Source organism: Balaenoptera musculus, chromosome 17, assembly GCF_009873245.2.
Source record: "Balaenoptera musculus isolate JJ_BM4_2016_0621 chromosome 17, mBalMus1.pri.v3, whole genome shotgun sequence".
In the NCBI taxonomy this organism is placed as follows: domain Eukaryota; kingdom Metazoa; phylum Chordata; class Mammalia; order Artiodactyla; family Balaenopteridae; genus Balaenoptera; species Balaenoptera musculus.
The window spans coordinates 22,097,133-22,118,263 of NC_045801.1; the positions used below are offsets into that span (position 1 = coordinate 22,097,133).

General features: G+C 37.5%; 1 protein-coding gene across 1 annotated transcript in view; it reads left to right on the forward strand.

Moving 5' to 3' along the window:
- Positions 1-2,896: 2,896 nt before the first annotated feature.
- Positions 2,897-21,131, forward strand: part of EIF3H (eukaryotic translation initiation factor 3 subunit H) — an 86,925-nt gene continuing 68,690 nt past the window's right edge. The window contains exon 1 of the mRNA XM_036830418.1: positions 2,897-3,062. Within this exon, the coding sequence (XP_036686313.1) occupies positions 2,931-3,062 (132 nt within the window). The 5' untranslated portion in view covers positions 2,897-2,930. The remainder of the gene's footprint in view (positions 3,063-21,131) is intronic.

Genomic DNA, 21,131 nt, shown 5'->3' on the forward strand with positions numbered 1-21,131 from the left:
GTATTTTGTTACAGAACTCTGGATCTTCTTTTTTTATTTTTTAAACTTTAAAAAAGTTGAAGTATAGTTGCTGTACAATATTATATAGGTTACAGGTATATAGTGATTCACAATTTTTAAAGGCTATACTCCATATATAGTATTATAAAATATTAGCTGTATTCCCCATGTTGTACAATATATCCTTGTAGCTTATTTAATAACTAATAGTTTGTACCTCTAGTTCCCCCACCCCTATTGCTCCTTTCCCCTTCCCTCTCCACACTGGTAACCATTTGCCCTCGAAGTCCATCCATTTTGCTGCAAATGGCAAAATTTCACTCTTTTTTATGGTCAAGTAGTACTCCATTATACATACATACCACTCTTCCTTATCCATTCATCTGTTCTTGGACACTTAGGCTGCTTCCATATCTTGGCAGTTGTAAATAATGCTGCTGTGAACATTGGGTTGCATGTATCTTTTCGAATTAGTGTTTTTGTTTTTTTCGGGTATATACCCAGGAGTGGAATTGCTGCATCATATGGTAGCTCTATTTTTAGTTTTTTGAGAAGTCTTCATACTGTTTTCCACAGTGGCTGCACCAATTTACATTCCCACCAACAGTGTGTGCGGGTTCCCTTTTCTCCACATTCTTGCCAACATTTGTTATTTGTGCAGAACAATGGATCTTGAGACATATGTTTTAGCTGGTTTCCTCTGACACAGCTCTGGCAATGGAAGGAGGAGGGAGTCCTTCTTATCACTGCCCTAGGAGGGTACAAATAGAAGTTTCACGTTCAGCCTCCATTGATTCCCTTGGGGGTAGTAGACTAGTTCCTTGCTACTGCTGGAGGATGGGAGTTCCAGCTCCCACTACACGTGAACTTATACCTCCTGGATGGGAGGGGTAGTAATGCTTCATTACTGCTCTTCTTGTTTCCTTCACTGGCATTAGGAGTGGGTGGCCTCATTACCAGCTGTGGTGAAATCCTTAGTCTCCACTAGGCCTTCTTTGACATCACTCCATTGGGGGATGGAGTGGGTGCCTTATTACTGTCTGGTGGGGGTGAAAGTTCAAGCTCCCCACATGGTCTATACTGGCAGTGTGCAGAGAACAGACTTTTGTTGGAGTTTTTAAATCTGTGCCTGTTGATATTTTCAGGTGACTGGATTTCACCTCCAAGTCTGGGATATATGTGGCAAATAGAAACTGGGAAATCACCACTGTGTTGCTCCTTGGGTCCCCATGTCCCTAACCAGTCTTTCTCCTTCTCTTCACCTTGCAGAGTCTTCTTATGTTTCTTTTATATATAATAGCCTGGGATTTTGTTGTACTTATAGGGAGGAATAGGAAAAAATATTTCTACTTCATCTTCCCAAAAGAAGTCTGGATTTTGAATACATTTTTAATATGGAGCCTACAGAAGTTTCCAATGAATCAGGGGTAGGGTGTGAAGGAAACAGAGGAGTCAAAGATGGCCCCAAGGGCTTTGTTCTTATCAACTAGAAGAATAACACTGTCATCAAATGACAGGGGGAAGACTGTGGGAAGAACATTTTTTTCGAGGGGAGGTGGTATTTGGAGCTCAATTTTTGAAAGGTTAAGTTGGAGGTGCTTGTGGGACATTTAAGTGGAGATGTTGAATAGACAGATGGATATGCTGGTGTGGAGTTCAGTGGAGAGGTCTGGGGAAATATAAATTTGGGAATCATCAGCATTGCATGATGAGCCTTGAGATAGGGAGTAAAGATAAGGGAATGAAGATGTACAAGGACTGAACACTGCTGCTGTTCTTAAATTAAATTAATTAAAATAAATTAAAATTTAATTTTAATTTTAAAATTAGGGAAGGGTAAAGAAATCAGCAATGGTGACTGAGAAGAAAGGATCAGTCAGTGAGATAGGAAGGAAACTAGGAATCCAAGTGAAGGAATGTCATTGCTTCTAGACCCTTTCTAGTTAGGGTGATCATATTGATTTCCTATTTAAAATTCTACTTCATTCTCGCTCTCTTTCTCTCTCTCTGTATTTGTATCTTTTGGCTCTGGGCTATTTCATGCAGAGGGCCCACATACACTGTCTTTGTTCAGATTACAAGAACCCATGTAGTGTGTTTAGCATACATGACTGGAAAATCTTAGTGGGATATTTAAAAGGACAAAAATCGCAAAGAAATTTTAAACAAACTGCAACATGGCTCACCACTAATTAACAGAATGACGTTAGACAAATCACGTCTCAATTTCCTAACATGGGAGCTTGTATAGCTCTTCATAGTTTCCAAGATTGGAAATGGGTATTAATTTAAAAAATTAGAAGTGAAAGCATTTTTTACGAATGGGACGCTACATAAATGCGAGCTATAATGCAGTTATGATCAACTGCCTTGTGGAGACAGACTAAACATAAAAGTGCAAAACATTTTAAAAAGTCCATTTTTGGGGCTTCCCTGGTGGCGCAGTGGTTGAGAATCTGCCTGCCAATGCAGGGGACACGGGTTCGAGCCCTGGTCTGGGAGGATCCCACATGCCGCGGAGCAACTGGGCCCGCGAGCCACAACTACTGAGCCTGCGCGTCTGGAGCCTGTGCTCCGCAACAAGAGAGGCCGCGATAGTGAGAGGCTCGCGCACCGCAGTGAAGAGTGGCCCCCGCTCGCCGCAACTAGAGAAAGCCCTCGCACAGAAACGAAGACCCAACACAGCTAAAAAAAAAAATTCATTTTTGCCTTTCTGAAAGCTTTCTGTAAGTCGCAAACGCACAACGCGCATGTGCAGAGAATTCTATTGCCGAAGAAGGTGACTGGACGTGAGGAAGGAGGCGGGGCCTCCCCCGGCCTTTCCTAAGAGCTCCGCCTCTCGAACGCCAGACTGCGTCTGACGTTACGTGAAGCTTGTACTTCCGCTTCCGGTTACTCACGTTTCTCTCTTTTCCTGTCCGGCTGGAAAGATGGCGTCCCGCAAAGAAGGCACCGGCTCTGCTGCCACCTCTTCCAGCTCCACCACCGGCGCTTCAGGGAAAGGCAAAGGCAAAGGGGTGTCCGGAGATTCAGCCGTGAAGCAAGTGCAGATAGATGGCTTGGTGAGTGGGGTTCCGTCTCCCCAGGCCCACGTGGGGAGCTCAGTTCCCAGCCCGGTTCCGCCAGACGTGCTTCCCGGCAGCCTCCCCTCTGGGCTTGATGAGGCTGGGCCAAGGTTTTTCCCTAAAACCTTTCTTTATCTTCACTTTCTGCTCGGGAGACGCGGCCGCCTTCTCTGCCATCTGATGGGGGAGGTGAGGACTGAGACAGGGGACCTAGGCTAGGGTGTGTGTGTGACAGATTCTTGGGGTCTTGTTTTGAGATGCCTGGGAGAGGGTATTTGGAGAATGACTCTTCTGGGAGACAAGTAGGTGACGGAGGTGTCGAAAAGGATCTAGGACTCTAGGGCTTTTGGAAGGGTAGAGTAAACTTTATTGCTTCCCTGCTGGGATCTGACATCTGTAACTTCACAAGTGGAGATTTACTTTGTAGCCACTTTTGAGCCTGTGGTTCAGCGCTTACCTGAAACCGCGTAGTTGGAATAAATATCTTTTATGTTGGCTTCTCCTTTCCCTATCTGTGAACATTGGAGTGCCTCAGGATTTGGGTTTAGGCTTCCTTCCACCTGGTCTCTGCTTGACAAAGTAGATGAAAGCACAACTCTGGAGTCAGACTGCTTGGGTTGGAATCCAGCTCTAAAATTACCTGAATGACATTGGGCATGTTATTTAATCTCTTTGTGCTTGGTAAATTAAATGATAAAACGTGTTACCATTTAATTTTAGCTGCTGCTGTTATGATTTGTAGAAGTTACAGTGGTAGACTTTCTTTAAGGCCCCTTTTCAAAGCTTTAAATATTATTTGTATTTTGATAACTCCTAGATTTATATTTCTTGCCAGACTTGGTTCTTGAATGCCACTCTTATATATCCAACTGCCTGCTTGCTATCACTGTTTGGATATCTCATAGGTACTTCAAGCTTAACGTGTCCAAAATAAAATTATTGACTCTCCCTCTCCTTCTTCTCTCCCACTCATTAATCTTACCTCAGTCTCTCCCATCTTAATAAATGGAACTACTATCTCTCCATTTGAAAAAGTCAAAACCTAGGGATTAATGTATGCATGTTCTTTTTTATATCCTCAGCATACAGTCCCTCAGCAAATTCTGTTTGTTTCACCTTCAAAATATGTCAAATTCATCTGCTTCTCATCTCTATGCCTCCAACCACATCTACTTACAATAAAATACAGACTTCTTATACAGACTTCAGGGCCCTGCTACTCTTGTTTCTTTCTTCAAACTCACCTCATACTTTCTTCTAGGCTTCAGTCACAATGAGCTTTCAGAGTTTTGTTTTCTCGGCCTGAAATACTCTCTCAAATATTTTTCCTTCTCCGTGGCTTCTTCTGAGCCTTTAGGTATTGGCTTAAATGTCAGCATCTCAAGAAAGGCCTTGCCTAACAACCCGGTAAAAAATAGCCCCATCCCCATCACTCTTCATACATCACCTTTATTTCCTTTGTAGTATTTTCTACTGCCTGTAATTGTCTTGTTTGCTTTCTTGTTTGTCTCCCCCACTAGAATGTAAGCTACTGAGGGCAGGCAGGGATTATGGTTGTTCACCTGTTCCCAAAACTGAACAGGTTAATTGACATAGATAGGATAAACTGATGAATTTTGTACTGCTCCTGTTTCATGTCCCGATATCTTCTTTTATAAAGATTATATTAATGGCATCTTGACTTGTTTTCTTAGCCTGCATACTTTTATTAAAACATTCACTTAATGTGAACGTTCAGACCTTGTTAACTTTCCTCTTGAAATGGTTTTTTTTTTTCCCTCCTGGCCGCGTTGCACAGCATGTGGGATCTTAGTTCCCCCGACCAGGGATTGAACCTGTGCCCCCTGCAGTGGGAGCTCAGAGTCTTAACCACTGGACTGCCAGGGAAGTCCCTTGAAATGTTTTTAGTGACTTTGCAATGAATTCAAGGCCCACCAAGATGTTATCCTTGCTTTTGTGTTCACGTTTATTTGCTACTATGTCCAAGCTTCTACGTAGGAACGGTTCATTCCAGCCACACAGGACAAATTTGGTTAGCCTCATGTTTAATCACATTTGTTTCCAGTGTCTTGGTAATGGCCAAGGCCAATTTTTCTTTTTTTCTTGAGCCTTTCCTTTCTAAGCTTTAGTCCTGTTTCATCAATTTTTTCTGTATCTTTAATGTTACCTTTCTCTTAACATGTGACCATTGTCAGACTTTCCCATATTAAAATGTTCAGCCCTGTCTCCTTTTGCTTAGTACTTTGTGTTCATTTTTAGTCCCCACTTTTTTCCTTGAAGTCAGTGGTTAAAGAATTTGTCTATATTCGTGGTCTTCCATTCTTTTTTTAACTCACTGCTACTAGAATCTGCCATCACCAAGTCCCTGACTTAGTTTTTAAAAAGGTCATTGATAACATTATCAAAGAACTGTAAAAAAAAAAAAAAATCAGGATATATTATACATGCAAAATAGTGTCTGTAGTACATAATTTAAATAATCACAAAGTAAACATCCACTTACCTGGCATTTAACTTGAGAAATAGAACATTATGAGTATCTTTGAAGCCCCTTCCCCTGTTTCATCCTTTTCTCCCATCCCTTCTTCAAAACCTATAATCAAAAAAAAAAAAAAAAAAACCTATAATCACTCTTGTGAGCTTTGTTTCAGTGATTTCTTAGTTTTCTCTATAGCTTCGCCACACAGAGTATTCCCAGTTTGTTTAGTTTGTTCTGTTTATATTAATAAAAAATGAAATACTAATTAAATCATAGTATATGTTCACCTGTGTCTTGAATCATATGTATGCGTATCTCATACCATGATTTTGAGATTATTCTGTTCTAGAGTGAGGAGCTATAATTCATTCATTTTCATTACTATATAGCATTTCATTGTATGACTAGAACATAATTTTCCTCATCTAAATGTTAATGGACAGTTAGATGGCTTGTTTTCGTTGTGTGAAATGATATCTCTCAATAATCTTAATTGTGCATTTCAGTAGGCTTGTCAGTGTGTCTTTAGTTGTACATTGTGCAGAGTCAGTGCTCAGTATATCCTTGTAGAATGGATGAGTGAGTCTTCATTGTAGTCAAGTGATCTCATTGTTCCTAGAGAAGATCAAGGTAATTCTTCCTATTGGACTTTTCATGTAAAACCCACCTTGTTCCCCCCAAACCAGGCTGAATCTTACCTTTCTTATGTACATTATACTTCTGATACTCAAAGTATGGTCCAAGGACCAGCAAGACAAGCAGAATTGGCCTCGCCTGGTAGCTTGTTAGAAATGCAGAAATACAGTATTTCAGAATTTTTCCTGATCTACTGTTGCAGGTAATTTATAGCATATTAATGGTTGAGTAGTACTGCTCTGGGCCACATCAGTCTCTTCCTTTCTCTGAACTTCTTGTGGTGACAGCTTGTGTTGCTCATCTTGGCGTGTAATCATATGCTGTGAATGAAAGGTTTACTGTATATTAAGGAGAGTCAGGAGGAGTACTAGTAGGTATCCCTAAGTAAGGTAGTTTACCTGCCTTAGGTAGGCAAACCTAAGTCCATCTGACTTTTTCATCTCAGGTCGCTTCCAAGGTTTGGATAACCCTGCAGACATCCTGGGCATTGTTTCTTTCCCTTAAGGCGAGAAAGCTTGTTGAAATCCATTTCCTTTTTTAAAAAAACTTCATGACAGTGCTTGCTTCCTGTGTTTATGGCATATACACCACTGGTGACGAGCTATATTAGTGTTGTTCCTTGTAGCTTTGTGGGGATGATTGAAGGAGCTTAGCATACGTGGTATTTCACATGGAGATGATTTAGTAAATAGCATTTCTGGACCTTAGTTTCTTCTGCTTTAATGTGAGGATAAGGCATGGCCTTCCTACTGTAATAAATAAAAGCTTAACATATAAAATTCCCTACTGATGTTTAATCATTGTCAATAACAGTTTTAGTAGCTGGGATTGATTTTAATAGTTGGTATTAGTTACAGTGGGATTCCAAACTGGATGCCTGACCAAGTAAATGGAATATAATGAGAAATTTAAACTGTAGTTGTTGCAGTCTAGATGAAATGGCATGTATCACTTCGCAAATGCCTGCTTCGACATTAAAAGGTGTGGGCACAGTAAGTCTTTTACATCAGATTACTGGTTTTTTATCTTTTGCTTTCTTGTCACCTTTGGCTTCAACTAGCTCCTGTATAATTAGAAGTTCTGATCTTATTATCCAGGATTTCATAAGTTTATCCAGATATTTTAAGCCTTGGCAACCTTTTTCTGGGCCTTTAGTACCAATATTGGGGAGAAAAGCCTCTATAACTCATTAGGCTTTGAAGAGGGTGTTTGCCAGTTCTTATTTTTGTGGTCGGATACTCTCACTTTTACTTTACCAAGTCTCCTTTAGATGTTTTTTTAGATAAAAGTTCCTGATTTCAGCACTGCATGAAAACTTGGTTGCATTTGCTTTTCTCTGGGAAATTAGTTCATAATTTTGTTTTTGTAAAATATTTAAATTACGGTACTTGGATATTATTTCATTTGGCAGGATATGGGAAAATATACTTAAAGAGAAAATAACTTTATCTTTTCCCCCTGCAAACTACTGTTTGTAGAAGATTGTTCTATAAAATGGTTATCTCCTGTAAAGATTAGACTTGATAGCAAAGTATAGTATAATTTACATATCCATCTATTTGATGACAAACTGTACTTGTTTCATCAAAACTGAAGGACTGAAGTGCGTACTGGTATATACCAGAGCCGTATTCTGGAGTTTTATTGATGTTGGTACCAAGCCCAAGCATACAAGAAAAAAAAAATGGATTTAGCAAAATAGTGGTAACTCAGTATTAACTTACTCAAAATATAAAACTTTTTTACTCTTTGAGTCTGCATATCAACTGTATTTTAGCATAAAATTTTAAGGATTTATTTTCCTCCCAAATAGTACCTAAATGCCACAGGTGTTCATTGTATCTTGATGATTAATATAAAACATTTTTTTTTCTCAATACCTTTACCTTCTATCCCTGTCCCCAACTAGTTTCATTTGATATAAGTAGCAAATGTTTATCTATGGGATAGCAGTAATGTGCTAAAATTGGATGTTTTAGAAAACAAAAAATGGTATACATTCATAGTAAGAAAACTTTGGAGAAATATAAAAAACACAAAGGAAATTAGTTTATAAGCTCATAACTTGAGGGTGGGTACACTATTAAGAGTTCGGAATTTTCTCTTCTAGCGTTTCTCCAATGCTTTAATAAATATCTATAGTTGAAGTTAATGGGTTAAAGGTGGTTGTGCACATTTTTAAGCATATTAAGCGTGTTGTCAAACTGCTCTTCAGAACAGTTGTATAGTTCAGTGTGCTTTCCCACTTACAGAGTATAGAGTGCTGTTTCTTGATACCACTGCCACCTGAAAGTTATGGTTTCTAAAAATCTTAGCCTTTATTTTTAAAATTAAGTATGCCTGTTAGTATGCTTGTTACAGTGATTCATCAATTCAGTAAACATTTCCTGTCTGATAGTGATAACACTCACAGATCTGCCCAAGTCACCCAGTCTTCTGGTATTATCTTTGATTGTTCCTTAGGGTTTACCTTGGATTCTCTTAAAGTCACTTACTTAGTAGCTGTGGTCCTAGAATGCAGAAACTCCTTGGAAAAATTCTCATTACACAAAATAAAATCAAACTTTACAGCCTGACTTTTAAGATCCTCTTTACCTTTTGTTTGTAGCCTGCAAATGAGAGATTGTAGATATACTGTTTTCAAGTTTGGTTTAAGGGTAGCCTTTAAAACAAAACCAACATCTTTTTCTTTTGGGTAGAAAAAAACCCATTTTAGATTTTGTACAGAAATGCATAACCTTCAGTTTTGTTCTGAAGGACCTCTTGAGGATAAAGAAGGTGAATAATCACCTCCCCCTGGGATTATTGTGGTATAGTCTTTATGCTGGAAAGTTGAAGTGCTTTTAATTTATTAAACCTGTTTAATTAAACACAGCCATTTCTCTGGGTACACATGGTACACAAATCAAAACGCAAAAAAGAGTAGGTAGTGAAAAGAAACTGTCACTTTCATTCCTATCTTCAACCACCCTCTTCTCAGGGGCAGTCATAGTTACTCTTTTTGAATGTTTCCTTCTGGACCTATTTTGGCAAGTATTGCCTCCTGTTAAGGAAGCAGAAACAAACTGTAATCGAAGCACCTAAAAATCACCTTAAGGCCTTCTAATTAAGCAGTGGTTCATGCTGCTGAATATAATAAACTTAAACTGTGTTGGGAAGCAGACAGCTCATAACAGCTTTGAAATTTTGTTTGTTTTGTGTTAGAGGGGAAATGAATTTTGTTCCAGCTAAGCCTTTTACTTTAGGAAAATTATCTTCTAGCTATATGTGGGAAAATTTGCTTATTGGTTATGTATATTGAGTTGGTAAAGTAAAAATTTAATATTATAAGTTAAATATCCTTTTCAGTTAACATTTAATTGAAATTATACATTTGTATGTTTGATTGCATCATTGTACTTTCTGATGACTAATTTTTATGATGAGAGCAGAGCTAGTCTGTTGAATTTCTTGAGGCTGCGTTGTCCTCCTTCCCCTTTCCCCAACAATTAATAGTTGATTTAACTTTAAAACTGTGGACCATCAGTGAGCATTAGATTTAAGAGAATAATTATGAAATACGGTCTTTCAACTGCAATATTATAGAAGCAATATTGGTTAAGTGTATTGGAACATTGTAACTAACCCCATATGTGTCAGGAGCAAAATATCTTTTTTTTTTTTTTTTATTGAAGTTACTTGAATTTCTTTCACATCAAAACTTAACAGCAGTGATTGAAATCCTATTTATTATTTGACTCAGCCAGTTATGAAATGGAACCCCATCCCACTTGAGCCATAAAATGTGTTAAATTTAAGACTAATGCTGCTTTCTGTTTTTTGAATTTACATTTTGGCAGTAACTACCTTCTTTGTTCAGTGTTAGAAAAAATGATCCAGGCTTAAGCAAATAAGAAAACTGCCAAGTTCACAGATCAGTCAGTGAGAGAAGCCAGAATTAAATGAAAGTCTAGATATTGACTTTACAGAATATGCTAAGGGGAGAGTCTGTGGCATTACAGGTTCTTTGAGACTAAAATTCTTCTACAGTAATAGCTGTTCTTTGACGGTGATTGATGTGAGAAGTTCAGGCTGTGGACCTTACTTCCCAGAATCTACAAAACTGGAATAAAGCCAGCTAGGAATCATGCATCCTGTCTGACCTCTTCTGTCTGGCTAGCAACTGGTGCAGTTTGGGCTTTACCTTTTTATTTCAGACTTTTAAGAAACTCTTGTAGTGGATCTAGTCTTTATTTTTAGCAAGGATAATGGTGTTTTTAAGGAAACTTACATCCATCCATCCATACACATATACACAATATTTTGAATAAATCAGTTAATCAATTTACTCACACTCTTGACTTTTTAATGCAGATTAAAAAAATCTTGTCCTGAAACCCTGTGGTACTGGTTGTTATAAGAGATAGCTCTAGGTACAGATGCCTGATAAGTCTTAACAAAAATGGAAATTTGGCGTTAGGTGACTGATTTTTAATAAGTCATATTTATATCTTATAAGACTGAAAAACATCTCTGAGGAGTAGACTCTGAACGTTCTGAGGAGACAAGGGTAAGTGCCATGAGGGTATCTAGCATAGTCTAGCCACTCACTAGATTTTTGTGGGATAGATGGATGGATGGATGGATGAAAGAGATTAGGTAAAATATTTATTGTAAAATAGTAGTTGTAATAGTAGCTAACGTTTATTGAGGCTTTACTAGGCACAGTGTGATAGGTACTTTGGGTGGGTTATTTTTTAATCCTTGTTAACTACGCTGTGAGAATAGGTACTGACTGATTTATCTCCATAGGAGATAGGTGGTAAGGTAACCTGCTTAAGCTGGCGCTCAAGCTTAATTTTGAATTCTAGTGCCCAGACTAAACTATGCTATACGGTTTTCCCGTTTGTACAGACCAGAGGTTCACATTTGTGTGTACTTGTAAGAATTAATTTTAAGCTTTTACTAAAGTTTTCTCTCTCACTTGAACATTATTTTTTTTCCACAAAAATAAAGATTAATTCTAGAGTTACTGTGTACTAGACAACAAATGGAAGACAGCAAATCGAGGTTTGCATGTTGGGGCTTCAGCTGGGCTCACTCATTCGATACATGATTTACTCTCTTACCTCTGTCTTACAGAGCATGTGATTCAAAGTGGAGTTCTGCTGCTGGAATGAGTTTGTTTTTACCCTTCCTAAAAATACAGAGTTCAGAATAGAATCAAAACTAAGAGAATAGTGGTCTGAGCCCAGCAAGTGCCTGTCCTCTCCTGTAGCAGGTGGGGGTTGGGGGGAAGCTATGGGTTTGATAGCTACACAGTTTAGAGTTCACATCTATTGAGATAATGTTATATTTTGAGAGACTTCGTTATCAGTGACATAAATTAGGAAGTGTTTGATTATAAACTCTCAATGTTCCACTCCTGGAGTTGGGAGAGAACGGTACCTGCCTAACGTTACAGGTTCTATAAACCAGTGCTGATTAAGTGTGAACTGTTATTGGTCTGCCTGAGACAAGCACGGGATTCAGACCGAGTCTTTAGAAACTTTGACAGCAGTTTAATATTGCTTTGTAGCCAAGCGTGTGACCGCTGGGCTTGTGTTCTCTATGTCTTTAAAAATATGTTTTCACTTTCTAGTAAGTAATTTTTATTCTTTGACTAAAATATTGGTCTGTGGTGGGCGGGAGGAAAATGAGTTCTTTGCTGCTTGTAGTTTGAGAAGTACTGTTATAAATGATTTTTATGCCTATTTTAGATAATAGCATCTTCCTATAACCAGAGTCTAATAATATTTAGTAGAACCTACCTAAAATAATATTGTGGTCACTAAATACCACTAATTTTACTTTTTTTATTATCAGGTTTAATGGTAAAACATTTTAATAATGTCAACATTTCTTATCTGTGAACTCTAACAAGATGAACAAATAGATTCAGTGTTTGTTTTCCCTAGGTGCACAGTGCAGGTTGCAACCTCAGAGCAGTCCTTACGAGCTCAGCTTTATAAAAGAAGGTTAAAAATGATAGATGGTACAGTTCTAACAATTTGGAACTACTTAGGTCCCAAATCATTTAAACTGGGCTTTCAACAGATCCTTTTTATGTGTAGTACAGAGACAGTGGGAAACCTGCTGCTTTTCCTGGTGAAGATTTATTGCCATAAGTTTGCACAAAGTTTGAATTGATATTTTGCTGATTTATAATTGGCTTAGGTTAGGCTTCTCTTAAACAGATCTCTCTGCTTGTTGAAAACCAGTCTATGTATCTAGAAGTTACCTCTTTCACCTTAATGGTGTGTACATATGCATATTTTCTGGTAATTTTTGTATGTGTGCAGCGACATCTGTGAATTGAGTTGAAGAGTGACCGTATCAACAAGAGATTAGAATTTAAAGTCAGCAGGTGCTCAGGCTTATAGTGTGTGGATTTTTTCTTTTTCTTTTCCTTTCAGAGCCACTTAACCATGCTTCATTCAGTCCATATTTTTTTTTAATGTACCCCAAAGAACATGCTAAAATCAAGATATAGTATGTCCACACCATTCTGTCAACTCAGGAGCACTGTCAAAAAAGGAATTTAAATTAGTTTGTTCTTCTTTGTGCAACTCCATACAGTAAATTGCAGTGATTGCTGTATTTTAAAATAATTTCCCTTAATTTTTTCTTTATTTGATGTTTTTTGCATTAAAAGCAAATACATGCTTATTAAGACTAAGTAAATAATACAAAGATTTATAGAAGAAAAGGTATGTCCTTCCACACCATTCTTGTTCATACAAACATAAATGCATAACTGCACGTATGTAATACATTTTTATTAGTACTTTTTAAAACTCTTTCTAACCCTTTGTGTGTCATGGGCCTCTGGGAATCTGGCAAATGCCATGGACCTTTTTTCCAAGAAAATGCCCTTAAGTATGTAGACACAAAATATTGCATTTGATTTTAAGAGGTTCTTAGATCTCTTCAGGTTCATTTGTGACCTTCAGGTTTGAATGTTTGCTTTTAGGGTTTATAGACTTGGAGAAGTATACTTGTTAATGTAGAATTTTGGGTAGTGTGGATTCTTTCTTTAGCCATGTCTTTTTTTTGGGGGTGTGTGTTTGTTTGTAAACATGTAAACATCCAATTTCTGGTGAATTAGTTTTACATAAACAGATTTTTCTAGGTAACTGAAATTGTCTATTAATTACCTAATTAATCTGATTAAATTCTAAAGTACTTTAAAAGAAAAATTCTGAATGTTATACTTTGACTTCTAAAATAATACAGATTTGTTTTTGATTTATTTTGATTTATTTTTGATTACTTAGGCTTATTATAAACTTGAGTTATTTTGAACTTGAGTTTATATATGCACATACAAAATATAAATAATGTCAGAATATAGCAGTGGTTCTTAATCTAGTTCCTTGGGCCTTATAGCATTTCAGGGGATCTTTGAACTCTGAAATTGGGGATAAAATTTGGAGTGGGTACATATGAATTGTTTCTTCATCATGTAGACATTTTAAAAGTACATACAGTTTTTTTAAAGTTAAGGTATTATTTATACACAATAAAACCCACTCATTTTAAATGTACAGTTTGATGAACTTTAGTAGTTGTAAATAATTATATAATGGGAACCACAATTATAAATAATTATATAATGGGAACCACAATTATACAGTTATTTGTGACCTTCTGCTCTCGGTATCCTCCCCCTCACCTTGGCCCCAAGGCAACCACTTATCAGCTGTGGTTTTGCCTTTTCTAGAATTCCATATAAAGGAAGTCATATAGTACATAGCATTTTGTTGACTTCTTTCACTCAGTATAATGTTTTTGAGATTCCCTGTTGTTGTATTGATACTTTGTTCCTTTTTAGTGCTGAGTAGTATTCCATAGAATGGATGGCCTATTGCAGTTGTTTATCCACCTGTGTTTGGTAGACTTTTGGGTTGCTTCCAGGTTTTGGCTCTTATGAATAGTGCTACTGTGAACATTTGTGAACATATTTTTGTGTGAATATATTTTTATTCTTCTTGGGTAAATTCTGAGGAGTAGGAATTTGGATCATGTAGTAAGTTTATATTTAACTATACGATATTGCAATTACTGTTTTCTCTCTTTCCTTTCCACCAACAATTTTCATGGAGCTCTAGCTTTTTGGAAAGGTCTTAGTTTCCACTTCCTTGAGTCAAACAAGTCAAGACCCCATCTGCTGACCCAGGACAGAGATTGGGCTGCAGACCAGTTCCTTACCCTTGGGGATTGTATCTAGGTCTGATGTACCTTTGGATACTGCTGTGTTAACTCACAGGGTTAATGCTCTGGTCTGTGAGTTTTCTCTTCTAGCTTGGTTGACTGTCTAGTTAAGCTTTTCAGAAATGCAGCTTATTCATCATTTCTCCATGCACACAGGAGTAGAGGGGGTTGAGGTACTTCGTATTCGTATATTGCAAGGCCTGAAAGTTCCAGATTCAGTTCTTAAATTACTTTTTAACTTTGAACTTCATTAGAGTTGCTACCTTGATTAGAAGAATTTTGGGTGGTAACTTCGTAGATGTATGTTTACCAGGTAAAGATTAACCTTGACAGTGGTATTAGAAATATTGCTGATTATAAAAGCCATGGCAAACGTTTCCTGAAAGGATTTTATTAACATATTGTTTCATAATTCATCAACAAAAATGATACGAAATTGTTAGTTTTGAACTATGTAGTAGTATCTTAGGATGTAACTGAGTCTGCTAGGAGATTGGGTTTATTATTTATATACCAGAGCTTTTGGTAAAAACATGAAAGTGTACTACTACTCCCATCCTACTGTTCATCCCTCTTTAGGCCTTTTTGTTCCCTTAAAATACAACTTGTATATTTTATGAAAAGCAAATATTAGTATTTTTTTGAACTAGTGTTTAAAACCCATAGTTGGCAAATATTCACTTCACCCAGCTCTTCGTAGGGCTGACTGCTTGTTCTTCAGCTCTCTGCTCAGGGGTCATCTCAGAGAGAGGCCTTTTGCAGATCAACCTAGCTAACAGCACATTTCTCTGTTTTCTTCATGGTGCTTTTAACAATGTATAAGCACGTTAATTAATTGTCATTCTGGAATAGTGGTTCTTAAACTGTGAGAATCCCCAACACTCTTTTAGAGGGTGTCCGAGATCTAAACTATTTTCGTAATAATAACTATAAACATTATTTGTCACTTTTACCCTCATTCTTTCATGAGTGTTTAATGGAGGTTTTCAGATGCTACATGATGCGTTATGTAAAAGACTGAATGCAGAAGCAGATAGGGGAATCCAGTTGTCTTTTATTAAGCTAGACATTAATAGGATTTACAAAACTATAAAACAGTGTCATTCTCCTATCCTGGTTAAAATTTATTTTTGAAAACGTAAATGTTTTACAGAAATGTGAAACAATGTCATTTTTGTATCCTGATTAAGTTTTTTGTTTTGGAAAGTAGTTATTTTTCATAAAAATGTAATTTAAGTTAGTTTGTGATACACTTATTGTTTTAAGTGAATAAGGTATTTTGAACATTTTTTGGTTTGAATTTTCATATGTAAATATCAATATAAAAGTTCTTTGAGGTCCACAGTAGTTTTTTTTTTTTTTAAACCCAGATTTATAGAATTGCCATTACATGATGCTTTTTTTTTAAAATTTAATTTAATTTTATTTATTTATGTTTGTCTGTGTTGGGTCTTCGTTTCTGTGCGAGGGCTTCCTCTAGTTGCGGCAAGCGGGGGCCACTCTTCATCGCCGTGCGCGGGCCTCTCACTATCGCGGCCTCTCTTGTTGCGGAGAACAGGCTCCAGACGCGCAGGCTCAGTAATTGTGGCTCATGGGCCCAGTTGCTCTGTGGCATGTGGGATCTTCCCAGACCAGGGCTTGAACCCGTGTCCCCTGCATTAGCAGGCAGATTCTCAACCACTGCGCCACCAGGGAAGCCCCACAGTAGTTTTTAAGAGTGTTAAAAGGGCCCTTTGATTAAAATATGTGAGAACTGATGTTCTAAAATATAAGCCCCATGAAAGTAAAGGCCTTATGTATTTGATTTAGTTTCATATTCACAGGGCCTGGCATTGCTATAACTGGCCTGTAGAAGTCACTCAGCAAATATCTGGGTGAATGGATTAATGAGTGAATGAAAGAAGCTGAAAATAACAGAATTCTGGTGATTCTGTGCAGGACTTCCAAGTTTTTCTGTAGTAACGGGTCTTTGTAGACATCATATTTGATAGAAAATTACTCCAATTCATCAGAAAGCATAATCTTTATTTTGGTCAGATTTAAATTGTTCCCTGGTATGGAACTGGAAGTTTCTGATGTGATTTTGATTAGAGATTCTGCTAAGTGTTCCTTTCCAGGAAGGATGGAAGATTTAACCCATCATGCTTATTAATTAACTCGAAGTTTAGGTTGATTGACTTCTGGTATAATTAATTTATTTAGATATTTTAGATTATTATTCATATTTTATCCTGTAGTATTGAGAATACTTTCTGTCTTGGAAGTTAAATTCTTTGTTGCTTTTAGCCTTTTGGGCAAAGTTAGGTTTTCATTTTTTTTTTTTAAATGCCAGACACTTAAAGAAATAGTATTTTGTTCATTAGAGATTAGAAACAGTCTGCTTTGCTTTTTCAAATTGTCTGCACTGAATAGTAAACAATAGTAGGAAAAAATGGTTCCTCTAGGGTACTTTCAGCAGACAGGAAGTCTGTTTACTGTCTTGCAGGTTGGGATTCTTTGGCAAGATTTGCCCATCCTGAGAACATGCAAACTTCAGAAAACTAGGAGATGGTTCTAGAGACTGCTGACCTAGTCCAAGAGCAGTACTTACTGTGCAGGGCATATCAAGGAGGTTAATAAGCATTTAGACTCAGAATATGACAATGTTAGGGAGGTGTAGAAGAATATGGTAATTTCAGATTCTGCTGGCCAGTTTGTTTCTGTCCCGTAAGGCATAATTTGTAGAAGAATCTTCACTTACCTGCTAATTTATAGGATAAAGGAACCTGGTCGGCACTAGTTCATAAGTAGTCATAAATATGGGGTCAAGCTATAAAGAGTAAGTTTTACTCTGCTGTAGACACGTGAACACTTCTCAGATGAACTGCTCACATTACCTTTCCTCTCATTTTTTTATTGTAGGGATCCTTCCAAGTAGGGCTTGAGCTTCTCTTTATGCTTTTATAAATAAAAGGTTCATTCTTGGGTCTGTATTTCTTAGTGTACTCACTTTTTAGCAACATAGGGAGTCTTAAAACAGGAAAGAAAACTTGTGGTTTAACCAGTTGAGTGCATTGCAATCACCTGAGAAGTTAGAACAAAAGGACTTCCCTGGTGGCGCAGTGGTTGAGAGTCCGCCTGCCAGTGCAGGGGACACGGGTTCAAGCCCTGGTCTGGGAAGGTCCCACATGCCGCGGAGCAACTAAGCCCATGTACCACAACCACTGAGCCCTTATGCCACAACTACTGAGCCCGTGTGCCTAGAGCCCATGCTCCGTGACAAGAGAAGCCACCTCAATGAGAAGCCCGTGCACTGCAACAGAGAGTAGCCCCTGCTCCCCGCAACTAGAGAAAGCCTGCGCACAGCAACGAAGACCCAACACAGCCAAAAAAACAAAAACAAAAAAACCCACCTCATTAAAAAAAAACAACAAAAAACAGAACAAAAAAGGAAGGCTGGTCCATACCACCTCATTAAAAGTTAGAATGAAGTAGGATGTTAGAATCACCTGGAGAATCTAAAAACAAAAATAGAAACCCAAACCAAAAAAAAAAAAAGCCCACAAAACCCCAAACCCAAAAAACCAGTATAGGAACCCCAACCCAGGTTAACTAACTCTTGATTTTCAGGGATTGGGTTTCAGGCATCAGTATTTTAAAAATATTGATGGCTGTCATATGTAGCGGGGTGAAGACCTCTCTTCATTTATTTAAAAAAGCTCCCCAGGTCATTTTGATATGCTAAGAACATTTGTGATGCTTATAAACAAAATATAATAGAGGAGTATGTTTTTGTTTTGGGGAGCTATGAAGCTTTCCATGTACCTTGCTTTCAAGAGTCAGGACAGGTAGCATGACATCAATAAACAGGATTAATTAAGAGTATATCAGCACTGTTTTATGGACAGAAGCATATGATTGGTTGCAGGGAGAGAAAAATGAAAGGCCAGTGAGCATGACTGAAACAGGACATGCGTGGTGGAACGTTCCCATCTTGTGGCTTGTGAGGATAGTGCTGCTAAAGATAAAGAGCTGAATCGCATTCTTACAATCAGTGGCAGTTTCCTGTTCATGCTACTTCTTGTTGTCAGGGCACAAAAAATGTGACCACCAGTACCATTCCCTCAGTCTTTTTGCTGCAGGTCCCTGTAAATCCTTCACTGAACTTTTCTTACTCCATGCAGAAACCCTGCGTCTACAACTTAGTTACAGAGACTTCTTCCAGAGCTGTTGCCCCTGCATTCTGTTTCAGCCTTGTTATGAAAAACATATTTGGAGCCTAAAGTTACTCAGTTACTGTGAAGTAAGTAATTAAACGTACCTTGGTGTCAGAAGTCAATCTCCCTTTCCTGATTTAATAAATCTCTGTCAGATTATCTGTTTCCTCCTCTGTAAAATGGGAAAATAATATTACTGACTTTGTAGAGTGATTGTGAGGATTAAATGAGTAATTGCATGTGAGGCACTTGGTGGAGTGCTTGACATAAGTGATTGATAAATGTTTACCATTCATTCCTTTAGCAAATATATTTTGAGTATTTTTTATGTGCTAGTACCTGTGTTGGGTGTTGAAGATGCGGTGAGTAAAAGCATCCCTTCATTTTTACAAGGACATTTAAGAGGGGAGGCCATGAGCAGTACATGGATTCTTACTTATAAATACCAATAATATGTGGAATATTTTTCTATGTACAGTAAGTTCTTGGTTATTTGGGTAGAATATCAGAAGGCTGTATGTCAGTAGGTTCCCTCTGCTCGGGAGTTTCCTTTTGACATCTAAATTGAGCCTACTCTGAAGTTTGTAATGCAATTCCAGTACATTATTTTTTAAACTAAAGAATTGAGATTTTAATGTGTATCTAGGAAATAGGAAGGCTATAAAATGTCAAAGTGAAGAATGAGTTTGCTTAGTTTTGATAAAGTTGTTTTTTTTCTGAATGTTTTATTTCATCAGATTTTATTAAATTGGTAAGATCATTTTAGTGATCACCAGGCCTTTTCTAAAGGCTTCTATTTTGGACAGCCATAAATGCTAGAGAGAATTCATCTTTAAAACTGGAATACTCTTTCCTGAAACTGTCACCTGTGGTCCTTAGTTTGCCTTTCGAAGTAAGACGCATCCTCTAGTGCTTCACTATTTGGAAAGTGCTCTTTGTGAGTGTCCCTAGCGTGGATAGAGATCTGAATTCATTGAACTGGTTCTCATCACAGAGTTTTAAACTCTCTCTCTTATAATTAGCCCTTTTGGGGTATACTTATTCATGTTGATTGTGTTTAGCCGATGGTTAAACCGCTGTGCTTTTCCCGTTGCTCGGTTGAATACTGTTACTGGTAAATTTTCTCTTGATTGTCATAGAGAACTGGCTGTAACAGGTCAGCATGCTAGAAAGAGTGAGATAATCATTTCTGTTGCTTGGAGCGCTGTGCTTCTGTGGAGCTGTATAAATTGCGTTGATTCTTGGGGCAAGCATATCAGGCTGCTATGCTGTTTGGTTACATTGCTCCCAACCCCTTTACAGTTCACTTTGGTAAGAGTGAAGACAGTGTTTCAATATAAGATATTTTTAAACTATGCTAATTTGTTTTTAAACATAATTATTTTTTCTCACCTCTATTTTCTTTATAAAAGGAAATAAGGTTATTTTGGCCTGGCTTTTTGTGAAACTATGCTGGGCCCTAGTCATCCATACTCCTTTTTGCACACACAGGAACCAGCTGTTAGGAATCAGTTCTAGGATTTGTGCAAAGATCTACGTTAAGTTCAGATACCTTCTAGCATCTCTCATTTACTTTGATTTCAACTGTGGTTCAGTGATCTCATTAATAGGGTTAAGTATCCAGGAAACTAGGTAAACTACACAAGTTGGTAGGTGTATTTGTGATAACTCTTTATCAGTTTTATTTATCCCTTCTTAGTCATTCATGTTTCTTCTGTTCTTTAAGTGTGTGAAATGATTGTTCTTGGCAGAGAGTCAAGTTGAATAGGAATTAAACAGTTCTGTTTTCTTTTTATTGATAAAGTCAGTAATATTGATGATTTATTGAGCATTTATTACATGGCAGACCCTGTGTGAAGTATTTACTGTACATTTTCTCATTTTTAATAGTGTCAATAATGCTATGAAGTAGCTCCATTTTGCAAGTCAGAAGTCTAAGACTTAGGAAGATTAAATAGCTTTCCCAAGGTCACAGCTAATAAATGCTAGAGCTGTAAATCATTCCTATTCCTGCGTGACCCCTTAAGCCCATTTTGTGTCTTTCAAGAAGTGGAGAGGTCTTTTATACAGGAATGTGTAAGGTTTGTACACTCTCGCCACTTCACAGCATTGAAGTAGTACACCAGCTAGTACTGCCAGTCCTACATTAAGCTCTTTTCCCTGCTGACAACTTGCTGTTCTTAGGAGGTCTGGATCTTACACTGGTGTAAAGTCTTTTTGGGTCTGTTCATCACAGAGTCTTTGCTTCATATCTGTTCCTAACTCATGGTTTTAATTATTAAGTTACTGATATGAAAGTCATCTCCTTGTTAAAGTATGCACATGAGTTTTGGAGTTTGACTTGGTTTAAATCTTGGTTCTACCATTTCCTGGATGTGTGATCTTTAGTCATTTGCTCCTCTCTGCTTCAGTTTTCTTATTTGTAAAATGAGTATAATAATGCCTTTTCCCTAAGGTAGTTGTGAGAATTACGTGATTGATAATACATGTAAAATAATTAGAATACTGCCTGGCACATGATGT